Source organism: Heteronotia binoei, chromosome 3 (genome assembly GCF_032191835.1).
Source record: "Heteronotia binoei isolate CCM8104 ecotype False Entrance Well chromosome 3, APGP_CSIRO_Hbin_v1, whole genome shotgun sequence".
NCBI classification, from domain to species: Eukaryota; Metazoa; Chordata; class Lepidosauria; order Squamata; family Gekkonidae; genus Heteronotia; species Heteronotia binoei.
Genome location: NC_083225.1, coordinates 161910142 through 161928339, shown reverse-complemented (window position 1 = coordinate 161928339; position 18198 = coordinate 161910142). Strand labels below are relative to the sequence as shown.

General features: G+C 44.5%; 1 protein-coding gene across 4 annotated transcripts in view; it reads left to right on the top strand.

The window, feature by feature from the left end:
• Positions 1-18198, top strand: part of WASF3 (WASP family member 3) — a 62114-nt gene that overhangs the window by 24613 nt on the left and 19303 nt on the right. For all 4 annotated transcript variants that reach the window (XM_060234760.1, XM_060234761.1, XM_060234763.1 and 1 more), the window contains 2 exons: positions 14900-15042; positions 15559-15693. In XM_060234760.1, the coding sequence (XP_060090743.1) occupies positions 14910-15042; positions 15559-15693 (268 nt within the window). In that variant the 5' untranslated portion in view covers positions 14900-14909. The remainder of the gene's footprint in view (positions 1-14899; positions 15043-15558; positions 15694-18198) is intronic.

The window sequence follows — 18198 nt, the reverse complement described above, 5'->3', positions numbered from 1 at the left end:
ATGAGCTATAATTATAATAATTCAATGTTTTGTTGGTGGCACTATCTACATTGACTACCTAAAGACAACTTTTAACTTGGGGAAGTCTTGGGCAAGTTGTTATCTCTTAACTCTATTCAACAGGGTGGTTGTTATAAGACTTTCACACATGCTACCGTGAGCTGTTGGAAGGAAGAGTGAGTTAGAATGTGATGAATAAAATTTTTCACTATTTAATCAGAATGTTCTAGGACTAGGTGATGATGTTTAGAAAATCTTGCATTACTAGATTTATTTTAAAAACCCTAAACTGTTCTCAAATTAGACTACTGCAAGTTTTATTAGTGAAAACTAAAATACTCTCTAGTTTGAGTATTTTCCACTCATACAAAAGCCAAAAACTCCTCTGCTTAATTCTGGTTGACTCCCTGTACTCATTAGACAGCTGGATTGCTGAAGTGATAGTATTGTCCACAACTATAAATGTATGTTAAAGAAGAAAATGTAGCAATTTGGTTAGAGAAGTATCCCTTGCTTTATAAGAATAATTGCTACAAATCTGTACTACGCTTCAATTTTATGCCAAATAAGATATGCTTTCTGAACAGCTGTTTATCTTGTAAAGATAAGTGTCCTGTCAGAACAGATTATGTATTTCTCCATATCAGTGTTAATCTTTGGCCTGTTACATAATGACTTTGATGTGTTCTTGTGAAGGATGTTAATCAAATCTACTCTCACTGGGTTGACTTTTAGGAGCCACAAAATGAGGGCGTACATGGCTTGGATCTATCTTCCTTCAGCCTGCAGCTATCTAAACTCCCTGAAAAGCTGTATCTGTAGGTTGGGGAACCATTGCGGATTAGTGGGAGGCAGTTCAGGAGCTGTAGTTTGAGGAGAAATCAGTAAAAATTGCTTCACACCCTACTGTGTAAACTCTTTCCTCAAATATAGCAAGAGCTTGTGCAGGAATATGCATGATTCCTGCCAATTCCCCCGTATTGCAGCTGCCAGATAGGTCTCAAATTCTCATGAGTAGTTGGGGGATGTGGGGCTGAAGGTTGAAGCAAGGGAGAAGTTATATAAACTAGTACCGTATATAGTTTATATCAGGGGTGGCCAACTGTAGGTCTCCAGATGTTTTTTGCCTACAACTCCCATCAGCCCCAGCCAGCATGACCAATGGCTGGGGCTGATGGGAGTTGTAGGCAAAAAACATCTGGAGAGCTACAGTTGGCCACCCCTGGTTTATATTATAAGAACCATCCTACTGTCTTGTTAGCAGGCAGGCAGTTACAATGTATCATGGAAGCATGTTACAGTTCAAAGATTATAGTTAAGTATATAGAAAAAGGCAATCTCCTGTGCAAGCACCAGTCGTTTTCGACTCTGGGATGACATCACATCATGACGTTTTCATGGCAGACTTTTTTACGGGGTGATTTGCCATTGCCATCCCCAGACATCTACACTTTCCCCCCAGCAACCTGGGTACTCATTTTACTGACGTCGGAAGGATGGAAGGCTGAGTCAACCTTGAGCCAGCTACCTGAACCCAGCTTCTGCTGGGATTGAACTCAGGTCGTCAGCAGAGCTTAGGACTACAGTACTGCAGCTTTACCACTCTGTGCCATGGGGCTCTTAAGTACATAGAAGGGTTTTTTTTAAAGTTTGGTGGCTTTTCTTTTTGTTAACACAAGCCAAACTGGCAAACAATGTTTCTGTGATGCTTTATTGCATTTTATGGACTTCGTTGAGGTTTGTGTTAGATTAACTGGCCACCATATCCCTGCTTATATCTTGTCATGGAGAGGCTATGTATTTTATGGCTTCTCTGTCACACTGTCAGGGTCAGTATGATACAGTGGGTAGATGTCAGACTAGAATCTGGGAGACAAAAGGTCTGAATCCTCACTGTGCCATGGAAGATTGCTGGTTGACCTTGGACCAGTAACATACCCTCAGCCTAACCTACCTCACAGGGTTGCTGTGAGGGTAAAATGGAAGAGGGAATGATGTATGCCTCTTTGGGTCTCCACTGGGGACAAAGTGGGGTATAAATGAAGTAATTCAAGTTTTTGACTAAACATAAGGAAGAACTTTCTGGAAGAGTGGTTCCACAGTGGAACAGGCTTACATGGGAGGTGGTGGGCTCTCCTTCTTTGGAAGTTTTTAAACAGAGGCTTAAATGGCCGTCTGATGGCAATGCTGATTCTGTGAACTTAGGCAGATCATGCAAAGGATGGCAGGAAGGGTTGCTTCAGTGCTTAGTTCTAATGGCCCCTTCTTACACATCAGGGAAAATTTGTCTCCAGGCCAGTTTTGGCAGGGATCCTGGAGGGTTTTGTTTTTTGTTTTTGCGATCCTCTGTGTGTGGAGCAGGTGTCACTGGGGATTTGTGTGTGGGGGAGGTATTTGTGAGTTTTCTGCATTGTACTGAGGGTTGGACTAGATAACCCTGGAGGTCCTTTCCAACTCTATGATTCTGTGAAAAAAAGTTACTTTGCATTCCTGTTGGCAGCCTTGTGTCTGAAAGGGTGATTTAGTGCTGCTTTTTGCCTCCATGTGCCTGCTCTGCAAGTGGGAAGTCTTGTTGCCTATAATACAGAGGCCCTTTCTCCTAATTGTTTAAACTCTTCAGGAAGTATCTCATTGATGGGTGCAGTTCTCAAGCATTGGGAGGGAGCTAAGCCAGAGAAATATTCTACCTTTTAATTGTCTGGAAAACTCAGGTGATTAGTGAGAAGTTTGGCAAGTCAAATCATATGGTGAAATGAAAAAATACCTGATAAATTTATTTGAAGTGGTTAGAAAATAAAAAATGTTAAGCTAATGAACATTAAAAATTATTCAAACAAAATTAAATACTTGTAACTAGTGTTTTTAATTAGATTGGATTTGACCTAGTGTGTTTATGTAAATTGTGTACAAATTATGACACAGAATGAAGACACTATCAGTTTCGAGGAAGGATTTTGTGAGTACACTGAGGTTAAAATACATTTGCTACAAAGACAATTGAAGAGGTTTGAGATTGCATGAGATCTGTTGCTTTCTGCCTTGCCCATCTCATTCTGAACCATCTGGAAAATACTATGTGCAGATGAGCAGCTTTTATAGTTAAGAAGGGGATTAACATCTTCTCTTGTTAATTCTGTAATCTGGTCACCATTTGAAAGAGCAGCAAAGCAAAATGGAGTGTGTATATTAGAGGGACAAGCAGTTGAATAGTTAATTAGGTATAAATTCAAGATTGTACATAAGATTGGGAATTAGCCTCCTAGACCTCCAGAAAGCTAGGAGGGTTGTAGGTCTTGCATGGACAAAGGAGCCATGTGGTCCAGGGTACTTCACATTTTATTCCAGCATGAGCTTTTGCAGGCTAGAGTCTGCTTCTTCAGATGCATGAGGAAGGGGCTCAAGTCCGCAAAACTTAACTCAGGACTAAACATTAGATTTTTAGGAGCTGTATCTATGGCATGTATGACTGTACATATTCTGTGTCTTCTAAGATGAACTTGTTCGCATTTCGGTTTTGACAAGCCAGTTAATATGGTGAATCGCTGTCCTTACACTAAAAAAATGCAAAACACTGAACTTGAACTGTCCTCTAGAGTTCTGAGTAACAATCAGTGGTAGGTTGAAGCTAGGAGAGGTAGAAGCTGTTCTGTCTTCCCTCCCTTTTTGATGTTGTTTGCATGAGCCAGCTAGTGGTGGCTTTCCCAAGTTTACCAAGCAGTCACTGAATGCTTACCAGAAAGCCACCCCTTGCTCCAGAACTAGATCAGTGGTTGTTACTGGTTGTTATTTGAGAAATACTGCATTTGTAGAGGCTTCAGAGAATGTTGCTCCTGCTACAGGCCCCATTCTGACATTGATTTAAGAGCTTCTTTCTGTGATCCATTTCCAAAACAACTATATGTAGCTCTGAAATTGTGATCCATTGTAGGGGTGTGCAAAAAAAAAATGGAAATAATTGGATTCAGAAATATACGGGGCCAAAATATTTGGAATACCGTATATTTCCGAATACCAGTACTCGGAATAGCTGTATATACTGGAGATATACGGCTATTTCCGAATACACGGCCCCATTATACCCTATGGGCCATTGAAATCAATGGCAAAATAGGGTATATTGGAAGCCACCTGGAGGAGAGGGGTTTGAGGGAGAGCTCCCAAATTTGCAGGGGACTCTCCCATATGAACCCCCCAAGTCCCAAAAAGATTGGGCCGGGGGTTCCCATTCCAGGGGCACCTAAAGAGGTAGCAATTTGGTAGCAATGGCAACATAGGGCATAATCAGAGGCTATTGGGGGGCAGGGGGTTTGAGGGAGAGCCCCCAAAACTGCAGGGAACCCGCAGGGCCAGGGGGTCCCTATCTTTGGGCTCCCCAAAAGGCCCATTGCCACTAATGCTGGGGAAAGTGGCTCTGGCCAGAGGGGGGTTTGAGGGAGAGGCCCCAAAACTGCAGGGCAGCTTCAGGGGACTCCCCCGCATGCAGCCCCCCTGGTCCAAAAAGACTGCATCTGTGGGCACTCCAAAAGGAACACTGTTCCCAATGGTGAGAAAAAACGAATTAGAGCTACTTCCCCCACTGCAATTAATGTGGGAAAAGTGGCTCTGAGGAGCAGGGGGTTTTGAGGAGACCCCCCCCCAACTGCTGTGCAGCTTCAGGGCACTGTCCCACACAAAACCTGCAAGGCCAAAGGAAATTTGGACCAGGGGGTCCAATTCCTGGGGCACCCAAAGCCAAACCTAACTTCACACCAGAGAATCTCTATAGGACCCAAATGCACTACATCCATCTATCTACTCTATGAACCCTGCTGGCCTGGAACTAACATAAACCCAGTTGCCAACATCACTGCCACACAAAACACAATCTGCTCCAGGTCTGCTCTGCAGACCTGGCTGCAGTAAACCCAGATGCCAGCTCTCCAGCCCTGCCCCAAACAACGCGAGGAGAACTGGCCAAGTACAACAGGCATGCTTTTTCTGGGTCTCTCACCCAGATGCCAGCTTCCCTGCCACAGAACACGCAATCTACAGATGCCAGCTCTCCAGCCCTGCCCCAAACAACACAACTCTCAAACAAGAGAAGTGGTGGACCACACCTAGCTCCACATCATTCTGTATCTGACACAAAGCAAGAAGCATTTAGACTTACTTTGAGTGATGGGTGGTTGCCTGGTCCAGGCTCTTTTGCGTTACCTAGGGTGCACCACGAGGAGGCAAGGTAGAGTTGCACCCCAAATGAGGAAGATCACTGGGAGGGCCTCAGATTGTGTGAGAGGAAGGGAACCATTCCTTCTCTCTCAGCTCAGCAGCAATATACCAGCTATCACTGTCCCATTAGAAGGACCTCAGCATTGGTATGGCTGCTGCCTGCCTGTCATCATCACTGGCACCTCCCTCTTTCTTCCTCCTGCCCCTGAAAAAAAACCTGGGTTATCCTGGCTGGGCCTATGGGCACTGTTGGTTACAGTTGGGGGCTGCAATTGCCTTTCAGTATTATTAGGCATGTGTGGATGGGGACTGGGGAAATTTGGATTGCTTTGCAAATTTTAATTCACTTTTGGTTTGGGGAGGGGTGGGGGGTGCACTGCCAATCAATTTGTGAGTGAGTTTTTGGGCTGTCTTTGGACTCTAGTCTATGTTTAGTGGGAGAGCGTTTTACAAGCACCTTCCAAGCGCGGACCAAGAGAGGATGCAGGCACAAGTAGATGCTCATATCATTCACTCTCAAAGTCTACGTTCTGGGAGCTGAACAGAGGCAAGTTGACCTTCAGGAAGACCAACTGCTCAACTGTTCGGGGTTACAGGCAATTGCAATGTGGGTAGACAATGTCGTCCATATGCAAAAAGATGCACTTGCTCTGCATGCTTGTCAGTGGGCATCAGAGGAACGCCTTGGCCACGGAGGATAGGGCCGGCCAGACCCCCTCCTTCATGACCCAGTCATCTTGGCACTCTTCTTGGCGTGAGTCTGGTGGGAAACTCTGCCTAGCCGGGGAGGTTGGGGATGAACAGCAGTGGAAGTTGCAAATGAGCTGCTTCCACCCCCCTCCTCCTCAGCTACCGGCACTGGGCCCGCCCTGACTCTGCAGCGCTCGACCTTCTGGGAGAGCTTGTCTTGCCAGCGATATATGAACATATGAAGCTGCCTTATACTGAATCAGACCTTTGGTCCATCAAAGTCAGTATTGTCTTCTCAGACTGGCAGCGGCTCTCCAGGGTCTCAAGCTGAGGTTTTTCACACCTATTTGCCTGGAGCCTTTTTTGGAGATGCCAGGGATTAGACCTGGGGCCTTCTGCTTCCCAAGCAGATGCTCTACCACTGAGCCACCGTCCCTCCTCTTCGAGCTCATTGGCCCGCTCTGCAATCATGCCCTTAAGGCGCGGGTCTAACATGGTTGCCATCATGTGACCTTATCCTGCGTGAAAGTCTGAAAGTGGGCCTCAAGCCTTTCCTGCAGCCTAACAACCAGGACGCGCACCGCTGGAAGAACGTCTGCACGGCCTTGAGCTGGCACTAGAAACGAGGCCAGGTCCTCCCGGGCCATGGGGACCATGGGGATGACCAGTGCGATGCTTGCCATGTCAAATGAGAGCATTTCTGTGGGTCTTGAAGGGCACAAGAACCTCCACAGTCTGAGAAATGACCACCCAATCCTCTTGGGCGAGATGATTCTCATCCCGAAAGACCCTCATCTCGGAGACAAAGGCATCCAGGGCTGCTCTCTGCTCCACCATGCGCTCCAGCATGGCACAGGTGGAGTTCCAGCATGTGCTGAAATCACCGATCAGGCGGTGCCCTGGCACACCTGTCAGTGTCTGTTTCTCACGCAGCAGATACGAGTCCGTATCGCTGCGTGAGAAGTGACCCGTGATGTGCTGACGCTTCTGGAGCAGAAGTCGGTACTTATGGGTCACAGCTAGATACCGACGATCCTGACTTTTCGTCTGGCCCAATGTGTCCTTAACCACAAAGTGGAGAAGATGGGCCACGCAAGGAAGGCGTTTTAGGCCCTGAGTTTCCAGTGTCAGTTAGCTATAAGCCAGCCGGAAGAGGACTGTCTTGCAGGCCCTGCGGAACTGCCCAAGGTCCCGCAGGGCCCTCACCTCTTCCGGCAGCTGGTTCCACCAGCAAGGCGTTGTTATCGAAAAGGCCCGGTCCCTGGTAGATTTCAGACGGGCCTCCTTTGGCCCAGGGATTACAAGCAGGTTTTGAGAACCCGATCTCAGTACTCTCTGGGGAACATGTGGGGAGAGACGGTCCCTAAGGTAGGCAGGTCCTAGGCCATATAGGGCTTTAAAGGTGATAACCAGCACCTTGTACCGGACTCAGTATATTATTGGCAGCCAGTGCAGATCTCGAAGCCCTGGCCGAATGTGCTCCCATCTTGGGAGCCCTAATAACAGCCGGGCAGTGGCATTCTGCACTAACTGCAACTTCCGGGTTTGGCACAGGGGCAGCCCCATGTAGAGGGCATTACAGTAGTCCAACCTCGAGGTGACCGTGGCGTGAATCACCGTTGCTAGATTGTCATGCTCCAGGAAAGGAGCCAACTGCCTCGCCCACCTAAGATGAAAAAATGCAGACTTGGCAGTGGCTGCTATCTGAGCCTCTATTGTCAGTGAAGGCTCCAATAGTACCCCCAAACTCTTGACCTTGTGCGCCGCTGTCAACGGGGAGCCACCGTCAGTCACCACGAAGCCCATGGCGACGTCCCCGCTGCCTACCCAGCCCTCTCACTGCCATGAGAGGATGGCTCCGAGAGTGTCAGCCGTGTGCAGTGTGTCGACTGCTTCGGCGTGCAGCAAGGCCCAGCGATAGCCGGCCTAGTGGCCCTGATCCTACCTGCTGCTACTGCCACCCCCACTCTGCAGCTTACTGGGTTGCCACCAATGCGCAGTCAGGGAGAGATACCCCTTGAATGCATGTTGGGAGCTCCGTCCCCACCAGCACGGGACAAATGCTCCTTCACCACAGATCTGGTCGCCCTGAAAACAGATGACACAATGGTCCTGCTAATGGTCCTAGCAGGAACTTTGTACCAGGGCATCAGGTACTCGAGCAACCCTAGCACCCCAGGATTCTCGATCACTGGAAATGGAAGCCCGTGGGCGACCGACCTGGCAAGGTTCCAGCTGATCACCCTCCTGCCGTACCTGATTCCCCTTCTTGACACACAGGTGCCCCCCCCCCCACCAAACATCTCAGGCAGAGATGCCTGGTGTCCCTGCCCTGTTGCGGAACTCTCCTGGAGAGCTCTAGAGGTAGTCGCGGTAGGACTCGCTTGGGCACCCCAGCACCAGCCTGCTTCTCCCCCTTAAGAAGCATCACCTGGTGGTGCTTCCGTAGGTGGTTCCACATATCCCCCGGAGTCAGCTGGGCAGGGTCCCACCCATGACTGATCCAGGCCCTTCCACAGCTGGCACTGTGTATAGTGTGGATCCTCCGTAAGTTGGAAATGCTTCCAGACTTCGGAGGTGTACAGATGCCCAAGCTGACCAGCAGCTTGGGTGTCGGAGCCACCTCCTGTGAGGTGCTCAGGGCAGACACATCGTGTCTCGGGGTGGCAGGAGGAGCTGGCTGCCGGGGGGAAGTGGGTGGAGATGGAGCACCTTGTGTGTCTCCATTTCTTCCCCCTTCCACCGCATGTGGCCTCCCCTCCTGGCCATCCCTTGAAGGACTGCTGGTGCCCGAAGGAACTGAAGAAGGGGGCTGGTCCTCCTCAACCAGCTTTCTTTCAGCTCCTGCACGACGCTCTGCACCCTCCTTGGGGTGATTGTTTTGGACAGAAAACTGTCCCCAAAGCTCATCTCCAAGGAGGGCTGCTCTTGCTGCTGCTACTCCTCCTGCTGCTGAGGCCGAGCGACATCAGCTGGAGGAGAGACTGCCTGAGCAGCAGACCCCTGCTCAGTGCCAGCACTTAATGGCACCTCTGCTGAGGGCGCCCCAGCGGCAGCCTTGATGAAGGGCCCAAGGCGGGACTTCTTCATCACGCTCCGGCCAGAGTCAGAGTGCTGGAAGGTGGCTGTGGAGTGGCCCTATGCACAGGTGGGGGGGAAACCTGGGTCCTCCCCCTCCCCTCCATCCCTCTAGTCTTCTCCTTGGCCTTGCCCCCAGGTCCCCTCTTCTGCTGCCTGTCACTCATGTCACCCTTGGCCAGTCTCACACAACCTGAACTGAGAGTGGAGTTTTTTACAAACCTAACTCACTACACTGTACCCTGAACCAACAGGTGCCCTGACTTCTCTTTAAAAACCCTCCCACCAAAACTTTTTTTTTTTTTTTTTTTGGTCCCTAACCTGTCCTTTTTTGGGTTGGGGTAGTAGTCTGGTAAAGTTTAGGAGACTAGGTGATCCTGCCTCTCCCTGGCTACAGTTTTTTAAAGGCTATCTTGAGATGAAGGCAATCCTTGTTATATCCTCTTAGTTAAACTTATCCTAACTAGATCCTGGGACAAACCGGATTTCCTTGCAAACTAGAAATCAGGTGTTCCCTTTAACTAGAGAGAAGCTGTGGTTTACCCTATGGAAATCTAAGGATGCACCGGCTTTCAGTGGCTGAAAGCAAAATGCACTGCAACCCTAGTGTCTTTTAAAGGGAGCCTGATGTGGCCTAGTAGTCATGCTGCCTTTTATGAGAAACCTAAAATCTTTTTAAATTGCCCCTATCTGGCCTAGTTGAATTTTGAAAGAAGATAAAGCCCTAAACTGGATTAATTTTTTTTAAATTTAAAAAAACACAATCCCTAAAAACACCCTTATTAGTGGGGCAGCCTATTTAGTGGCCCTAGCAAAACTGAAAGCACCCTCAGACTCCAAACATAACTCTATAAAAACATGAAAGTGACCCAGCCCACACACCAACTCCCTCACACCAACCAGAGGTAATTTAAAAACCCCAAAACGTGACAGAAAGAAACTTAACTTTTAACCCCACCCCCCCAAAACCAGAACCAGGAAAAGGGACAACAGGACAGGATGCAAAACCAACAACAACAGATCCAAACAAATCACTGAGAAAAGGCCAACAAACTTAACTGTTAAAAAACTGACCTTTTTAACAATAAAAATTAGGCCAAACAGCCCCCCCACCCCAGAAGAGAAACAGCAGCACAACACAGCAGCAACAAATCAAACACAGAATCCTTTTAAAACAGTAAAAACCCAGACTTTACCAATCCCTCCCCAAAAAACCATCACCCTAACCCCAAGAAATCCAAGTCACCCAAATCAGGAAAAGTAAAAGCATACTGCAATTTTAAAAATCCTCTCACTAAAGTAAGATATAGGCAAATTGGCAACCCCCCCCACCCCAGGCCTCCAACCCCAGCAGAACCCCCTAACCCTAACCCCAAATAAGCTACCCAATACCCACCCAAATTTGGATAAGTAAAGGGACTCTGAGTCTTAAAAAGTCCTTTTACTTTTATCCTAACTAAAATAAAAACAAGAACCCCAAGACTGTCTTACAGATGTCGTCTCTTCTCCAGGCAGGTCAGGCAAGGCTGAGAGAGCAGCAGTAACTGAGGCCAAGGACCGGCGCAGCACAGCCTCTCTCACACCAACGCAGCAGCAATGGAATGGAGTCCAGCCAGGCAGACTCCTTAAAAAGGTTCTCTGGCCCTACACAGAGCAGTTTCAAAAAATACCACTGCTCTGTGATTGGCCAGAGAACAGTGTTTACTTGGATACCCAAATAAACAAAAGAACAACAATGTTGCTGATGGTTGGGGGATTAGCCCAGCCATCAGCTACACGACAGCCCTGCAAAGCATGCATTTGCAATGCATTTTGCAAATGCATGCTTTGGATTGGCTGCTGGGGCTCCTCTCCCCCTCCCCCCCTGATCCCAGGGAGGCTATGGGAGAGGTGGGAAAAGGCTTCCAAAGGCGGGAAAGGAGGCAAGCAGCTTCCCTGAGCCTGCAGAAGCGCCTTTTCTATGGACTTCTGAATACTTCTGCATATACGGCTCCCGTATAATGCCTGTAAATTGGATTCAGAAGTATACGACGCCGTATACTTCCGAATCGGGGTTTTTGGAGGTCTGTTTGGTTCTACCGAACCTAAAGCACACCCCTAATCAATTGCTTCTGATTCCCATACTCCAGTTCTGAAGAATTCTTCAGTTTATTTGTAGACTACAGTCGAAACTCATTGGCAGATAATGTTGCTATGTAAGGTTAATAAGGAATTTTTGAGGAAAAGTGGGCAAACCCCTTGTGTTGATCATTTCCATTGGAATCAGTAGGCCTTTGTTGCTCTGCTTTTACAGTCAGGATATAAGGCTTACAGGAGTACAATAAAGTACATCAGTAGAAGTGGTATCAGGAAAAAGTTGATATCCCAATCAAGAGATGGGAAAAAGGTGAAGGAAGTAGCAAAACAGTTCAGCTGAAGAGCTTGGCAGAACTCCTGGATATAGGCTGGGCCTGCACCACCAAACCAAATGCAGTGGTGTACCAAGTGAGTGTTGTAGTCTTGTGGTGCTTGACATATCTAGATGCACAACACTTTGTATGAATTGGCATTTGGTTAACATGATGATAGAGTGAAAGACAGAACTTGATATGAAGTCTTTGTCTACATGGAATGGAAAGGGTTAGGGTTAGGTGGGTCTAGCTTAATGTTTAGAATTCACAAATTAAAAATGTCCCAGAGGATAAGTGAGAAGTGAAACACTGACAACTTTCTTTTAATAACAATGAGACTGTACTTAATGTGATGTCTGCAACATGGCTATATATTTTGTTTAAAGTATTTTATGTTACCACCTACAGACTTTAGATATGACTTTCAATAATATTAGACTTTGGAAAAAAAAAACTTCTACTGATGATGATACTTCTGCAGCTGGAACACTAATGAAATGAACAGAGTGTATAGGATGGGAAGATACATAAGAAGAAGCTTTCCTTCTCATGTTTTTATTTTTATTTTATTATTATTATTATTTTACTTATAGGATGACATACTACAACTCATAGAAGCAACTGTTAAAGATATGATGATGTTAAAAATGAAGATATCTTATAGTATAAATATCTGACTAGTTTAAGTGCCTGATGTGTGTGGATGTATATATGTATGTGTAGGAGTATGAATGTGTGTGTGTGTGTGTGTGTATATATATATATATATATGGGTGTGTGTATATACATATATCGTGTGTGGGTGTATATACATATATGGTGTGTGGGTGTATAAACCAGTAATGAATTAATTGGATAACTACAAAATTAAACTAAAAAAGAAATGAATTGATATAAATTAATGATAAAAGGTTTTATCCCCCTCCCCATTTCTCCCCCCCTTTTTTATTTCCTTTTCACGCCTCATTTCTTTTACATAGGTTTCTCCCTTTCCCTCCCTCCTTTTTTAACCCCTTCCCCCTCCCCTTTCTTTTTTCTTCCTTCTCTCTCAGCCAACCCTCTCTAAAGGCATATGTGAATGGATAATAATAAATAAGAGTGAACATATGAACATATGAAGCTGCCTAGTGCAATGAGAGGGCTGGGTGGTGTGAATATTTATAGAAATAGATCCATATAAAGACGCATAAAACTCATAAGGATAACTGGTACAGATATTATATGGAGTTATTGGACATTATAATTATCTGACTAAAGTGTTTTAGATATATTCAAATTAGAAATGAATTAAGTAGGTAATTAAATACTTTGTGCTAAATTGGAATGAATTATCACAAATTAATGATGAATTATGTTTATTCTCTCCCCTAACTCTTTCTGTTTCATATTTTCATTTTTACTTTATTTGGCCTATGGACTTGATCTTTGATATTTTTGATACCTATTTATTTATTTATTTTATCTCTTATTGCTTTCCATCAGTCCCTTTCTATGGAAAGATACGTAATTGATTAGTTAATTGAATTTCGATGGGAAGGTTGGTGTTTATATCATTAAGAATAAAAACATGCATGGAAATATAAGTAAAGGCAGAATGTATAGAAAGGAAAATATAGGTATGATAGAATTCACAAATTCAACATTTACTTTGTAAAATAGCCATTTTTTACAGATACCTGGGGATGAGGTGTCATTTACTTAGAAACCTCCATATTAGTAATGCTTCTGAAAGTGCTGCACTTTGGGCCAAAACCAGAGTGGTTGAGTCACAGGGGAAGGGGGGCAATATATAAATTTGAATCGAGTTTGCCATGTTAGAATTCATGTACATTCTAAACAAAAATGGTTGGTATGGCAATTAAAGCATATGAGTTTGAAACTAAATCAACATTTTGCTTTGTTTTTTACTGCATACTTAATGCATAAAGCCTTGCTGTTGATGAGCTGTCAAGTATCTTTATTTGATGTGCAAATAGTGAAGTTGAACAGCATTTTATGTCAGTACTGGATGTTTCACTCTTCAGGGGAAGATAATTTTCCAGCTATTAGAATAATCTTCTGATACCTGTCTTTGTTTACCAGCATCAGAGTGGTATACAGTGCAATGCTAAGCATGTATTCTCACAAGCCAGGCCTATTTTATTTATTGGGATAAGTGTAATACGAACTGCAGCCTTACTGTCTTTCTGTCTGAGAAAGTGAACTATAAATGAAATAAATAAAATTCTATAAACAGCAGGTAAATCTTCAAATACTGCTACAATTCATCCTAATCTTTTAGCTTTGAATATTTGTGCACTGTGTGGGGATTCCCTTGAGGATATTATCTTCGTTTTCAGAATTATACTAGTCTTTTCCCAGCTAGCAGGTTATTCACAGCTCTGTTATATTGAGCATTACTGGTTATGTAAATATTTTAAAAGCCCAGCAGAACTCATTTGCAAATTAGGACACACACCCTGACATGGTCCTGTGTGTTTCTGCTAAAAAAAAAAAAGCCCTGTAAATGTATTCAAGTTGAACCCTTGTGAATTCCAGAACATCACCTCACAGCTAATTCCACTTGTTCATATGCCACAAGGGGTTGGAGCCAGGTGTTTTTTCTACTGGTAATAAAGGAAGGTGTCTCCTTTGACCTACAAACAGCAGAATATACAAACAGCAGAGAAGAAGAGGTTTTTTATATCCCACTTGTTTTCTACCTTAAGGAGTCTCAAAATGGCTTACAATCGCATTTCCCTTCCCCTCCTCACATCAAGCCCCTCCTCACATCAGGTGTCTTGTGAGGTAGTGGGCCTGAGAGAGTTTTGAGAGAAATGTGACTTGCTCAAGACCACCCAGCCAGTTTCATATGAAGAGTGTCTGTGGAAGTTTCCAAAAAGACTGTGATCATCTTTGCAACAAAGTAATTGCTACTCAGACTCCAGAAGAAATCGGGAATTTCAAAGCCTTTTACACATTGCCTGGTGGTTGATACTAGGTGAGACCTCAAGGAGTCCTCCCTCCAAGGTAGGAAGGAGGGGAGTTGGGACTTCAGAATAGTCTTAGAAAGGGCCCTCTGCCTTGCCTCTTACTGAAAGGAACCAAGATTTGAACGCCACAATGGTTGATCAATTTGCAATGGTAGTTGGTTAAGAACATAAGAGAAGCCATGTTGGATCAGGCCAACGGCCCATCAAGTCCAACAGTCTGTGTCACACAGTGGCAAAAAATTTTATATACACACATACACTGTGGCTAATAGCCACTGATGGACCTGTGCTCCATATTTTTATCTAAACCCTTCTTGAAGGTGGCTATACTTGTGGCCGCCACCACCTCCTGTGGCAGTGAATTCCACATGTTAATCACCCTTTGGGTGAAGAAGTACTTCCTTTTATCCGTTTTAACCTGTCTGCTCAGCAATTTCATCGAATGCCCACGAGTTCTTGTATTGTGAGAAAGGGAGAATGGGTTATGTCTGTATTAGTTTAATGTTTAGATCAGTTGGTTATATCAGTATTAGTTTAATGTAGTATTATTTTCTTTCACAGATTCTAAATCATGCCATTGGTCAAAAGGAACATTGAACCTCGGCACCTTTGCCGAGGAGCTCTGCCTGATGGAATTACTAGTGAATTAGAATGTGTGACCAATAGCACTCTTGCTGCTATTATACGCCAGCTAAGCAGTTTAAGTAAGTTCAGCATTTTAAAAAAGTTTTTCTTAGCTGTCCTATGATAACTGTGGTTCACATTCCCACTATTCATTTTATGCTAAGAGAGAGTGGGATAGATGCTGTACCATCCTGGCTACATGCTTCTGTATGGTGCTTCTTCTGCTGTGGAGTGCCAGTCCAAGCAGAAGAAGCACTGTGGGTTTTCTTAAGCAGATGCCCTGGCCTTATAATTATCAGCTTGATCTCTTGTTTGTCTCTATTTATCTGGGATTTAGAATTGCTTTGGTTATGTGGAGATGTGTGGCATTTCAGCTGAAAGACTGTGCCAAAACAAATGTCTTTCAATCAAATTGCAGGATAAAGCTGGGAGTTCTTAATCTCTGTGATCACTTGTATATAGTGTTTGCAGTGTAGTGAGAATATTGAATTCTGAAGAACTGTGTGGTTGCTTTGTACATTAATTTATCAATAATACATACTGTGATTCAATAAACTTTTCAAGTCTTAGGGAAATGTTCTCTTATTTCTCTACAGGCAAGCATGCTGAAGACATATTTGGTGAGCTGTTTAATGAGGCCAACAACTTCTATATTAGAGCAAACTCCCTTCAAGACAGAATTGATCGCCTTGCTATCAAAGTAACCCAGTTGGATTCAACTGTTGAAGAAGGTAGATGATTGAATTTGAGCATCTAGTCAGAAGTAATATTGACAAAAGCACAGTAATTAATTGAACAACAGGCACGTTTCCCATGGAGCTGTTGTTGAGTCATATTTTGTTTTGCCTTCTCTTAAAAGTAGGCATTTTGGGAAAAGATCTAGACTGGGGATGGGTGGAAGATCTACCCATTAGGATGATTTGTCACACACAAAAAGCACTCATTCTTTGACAATTTATAGCAAATTCTCTTAGAACACTGGACATAAAGATTGTGATGCTGTATGTAACTGATTTTATTGTGGTTGGCCCCCTTCTCATTGATAAGCAGCATCATACAAGCAAGTTATTTAATGTGCTGCTTCCACACAGGTTTTTCTCCACCTTTGCTTCCAAACTGGAGTATTTTTAAATATTCTTTTCTTAGGTCTTTCCCAGACCTGGCATGCTATGACACTTCTAAAAATAAAGCAGTCCAATCTTGTTTGCACACCATCTGGATGGGAAGGCATGCATTTTCAAAGATCCCACCCACATTGTCAGCCATTTCCTTCCATCAGCACCTTGTGGCCAGTGTTTTTCCCACATCGCCAGAGGGTTTTTAAAAAGGTGATAATTACTATTGTACTGTAGTAAAATAGTGTTATAACCATCTGTTACCACAATCTCTTAGTTCCTCAGAATTCCCAGCTTTCATTTCATTTCAGCCTACTAGTTGTGGCAATAGAAGATCCAGGCAGTTTTTATCCAGATTTCCTAGGAAGGCATGGAAAGGGGAAGCTGCAAGACAGCTGGAATTGTGTGGGAATTCACTGCTTAGTTGATGCTGTGGATTCTCTTTCACTGCTACAAAAGTGTCTGCATTTATAGCAGCAATGGAATCAACATAGATCATTGTCACCATGTGGATGCCATAGTTAGCTTATATGTGTGAAATGAATTGCCACATAGAGTGATTGTACCACAGAAGTGGCTTCAGGTACCTTCTGCATATCATCTGAATTGTAAAAGGATCATCATGCTTGTCTAGTAGAATGGTAGTTTGCAACCACAGTGTACTGGTGCCACATATATACACTGCCTCTGGAGACTTCACACTAATTGCATCCTGAATGAACGCTTATCCCCTAACTTCCTTAGTATGTGCTGACAAAAATAGTTATGTTCATTAAGGATCCTGGACAATGTGGAAACTTAAGCAAATATAAGCTTTTGAAATCTGTCAAGGATCACATCCTCAAAAGTAAAACAAACACATACAGAAATTTAAAAGCCTTTCTTGCAAATTTTAATTCTAAAATTAAATGTATAAATACTGATTCTAAATTTAATTGTAATTCTAGTCAGAACTGTCAGAATATAGTGCATCTATTTGAAGGTGAGTATTAGTTAACACTGTGATGTACTGCATTTTAACTCAGGTAGCATTTTTGCTGAGATCAAAGAGATACAAGCCCTGTGAAAATACAGTTATGGCTATCTTGTTTGTAAGAATCATTCCATCTCTTAAAAGCAGTCCCATCTCACTCTTTTACCAGGGCTTTCAGAGGGCTTTGAATGAAAGAATTGTAGTCTCCTATTAATCATTAAAGGATATTGTGCAAGGGAGAAATATAAAGTGAGCTTGTTTGCTTTTTGTAAGGTACATCAGCAAGCCAGCAGGATCTTCCTGTAGACTACCCAGAAGCATAATGCAAAATCTATTGTCATATCTTTTGCACTATAGCAGGGTTTCCCAAACTTTTCCCTCCCATGGCCCAGTTATTTTTACACTTCTCCTTTGTGGCCCACTAAAATTTGCGGGCGGAGCCAGGAGACTTTGAGGGTGGAGCCAGGAGCCAGGAAATTATGTACAAGCATGCTTAAAACTCTTGCAGTATTTTGTTTGGGAAAGGTAGGAGAATAGTGGGATTTTGCAATGCAATTTTAAAAATCAAAGAAAAAGCACAAGGATCACATAGCAGAAAACTAAAAATATAAAATGCTTTCAGCCTGGGAAAACATGAAATGATAGGAAGAAAGGAAGGAGAGAGAGGGGGGGAGAGAATGACAGAGAGAAAGACAGACAGACAGACAGAGACACACACACGGGGAAAGAATGACGCAGAGAGAGCCAGAAAGAGCGACGGGGTCTCCCCCCCTCCCGCTGCCTGCCCCCTCCCTTCCCTTGCACTTTGCCTCTCCCCCCCCCCCCATACGATTAAAGGAGCATGCTGAGACTGGGCCCTACCGGCTTCGATGTGACCGGTGCGGCATCTAATCCTTTGAAACATGCACGGGAGAAGGTTTCGCTCCCCCTCACTTCTGGTTCCAGGAAGGAGAAGCCTTCTCCCGTGCGCGCTTCAAAGGATTTGATGCCCTATCAGCTGCATTGGGCCCGGCAACGGAGCGTGGTGCTGTGTTGAAGCGCTGTGGAAGGAGGGAGGGAGGACGGTGACAGAGTTGGGGCAGCAATCAGGGAGCCTGCCTAAGGTGCCACGCATCCTAGAGCCGGCACTGACTGCATCTCCTCCAACC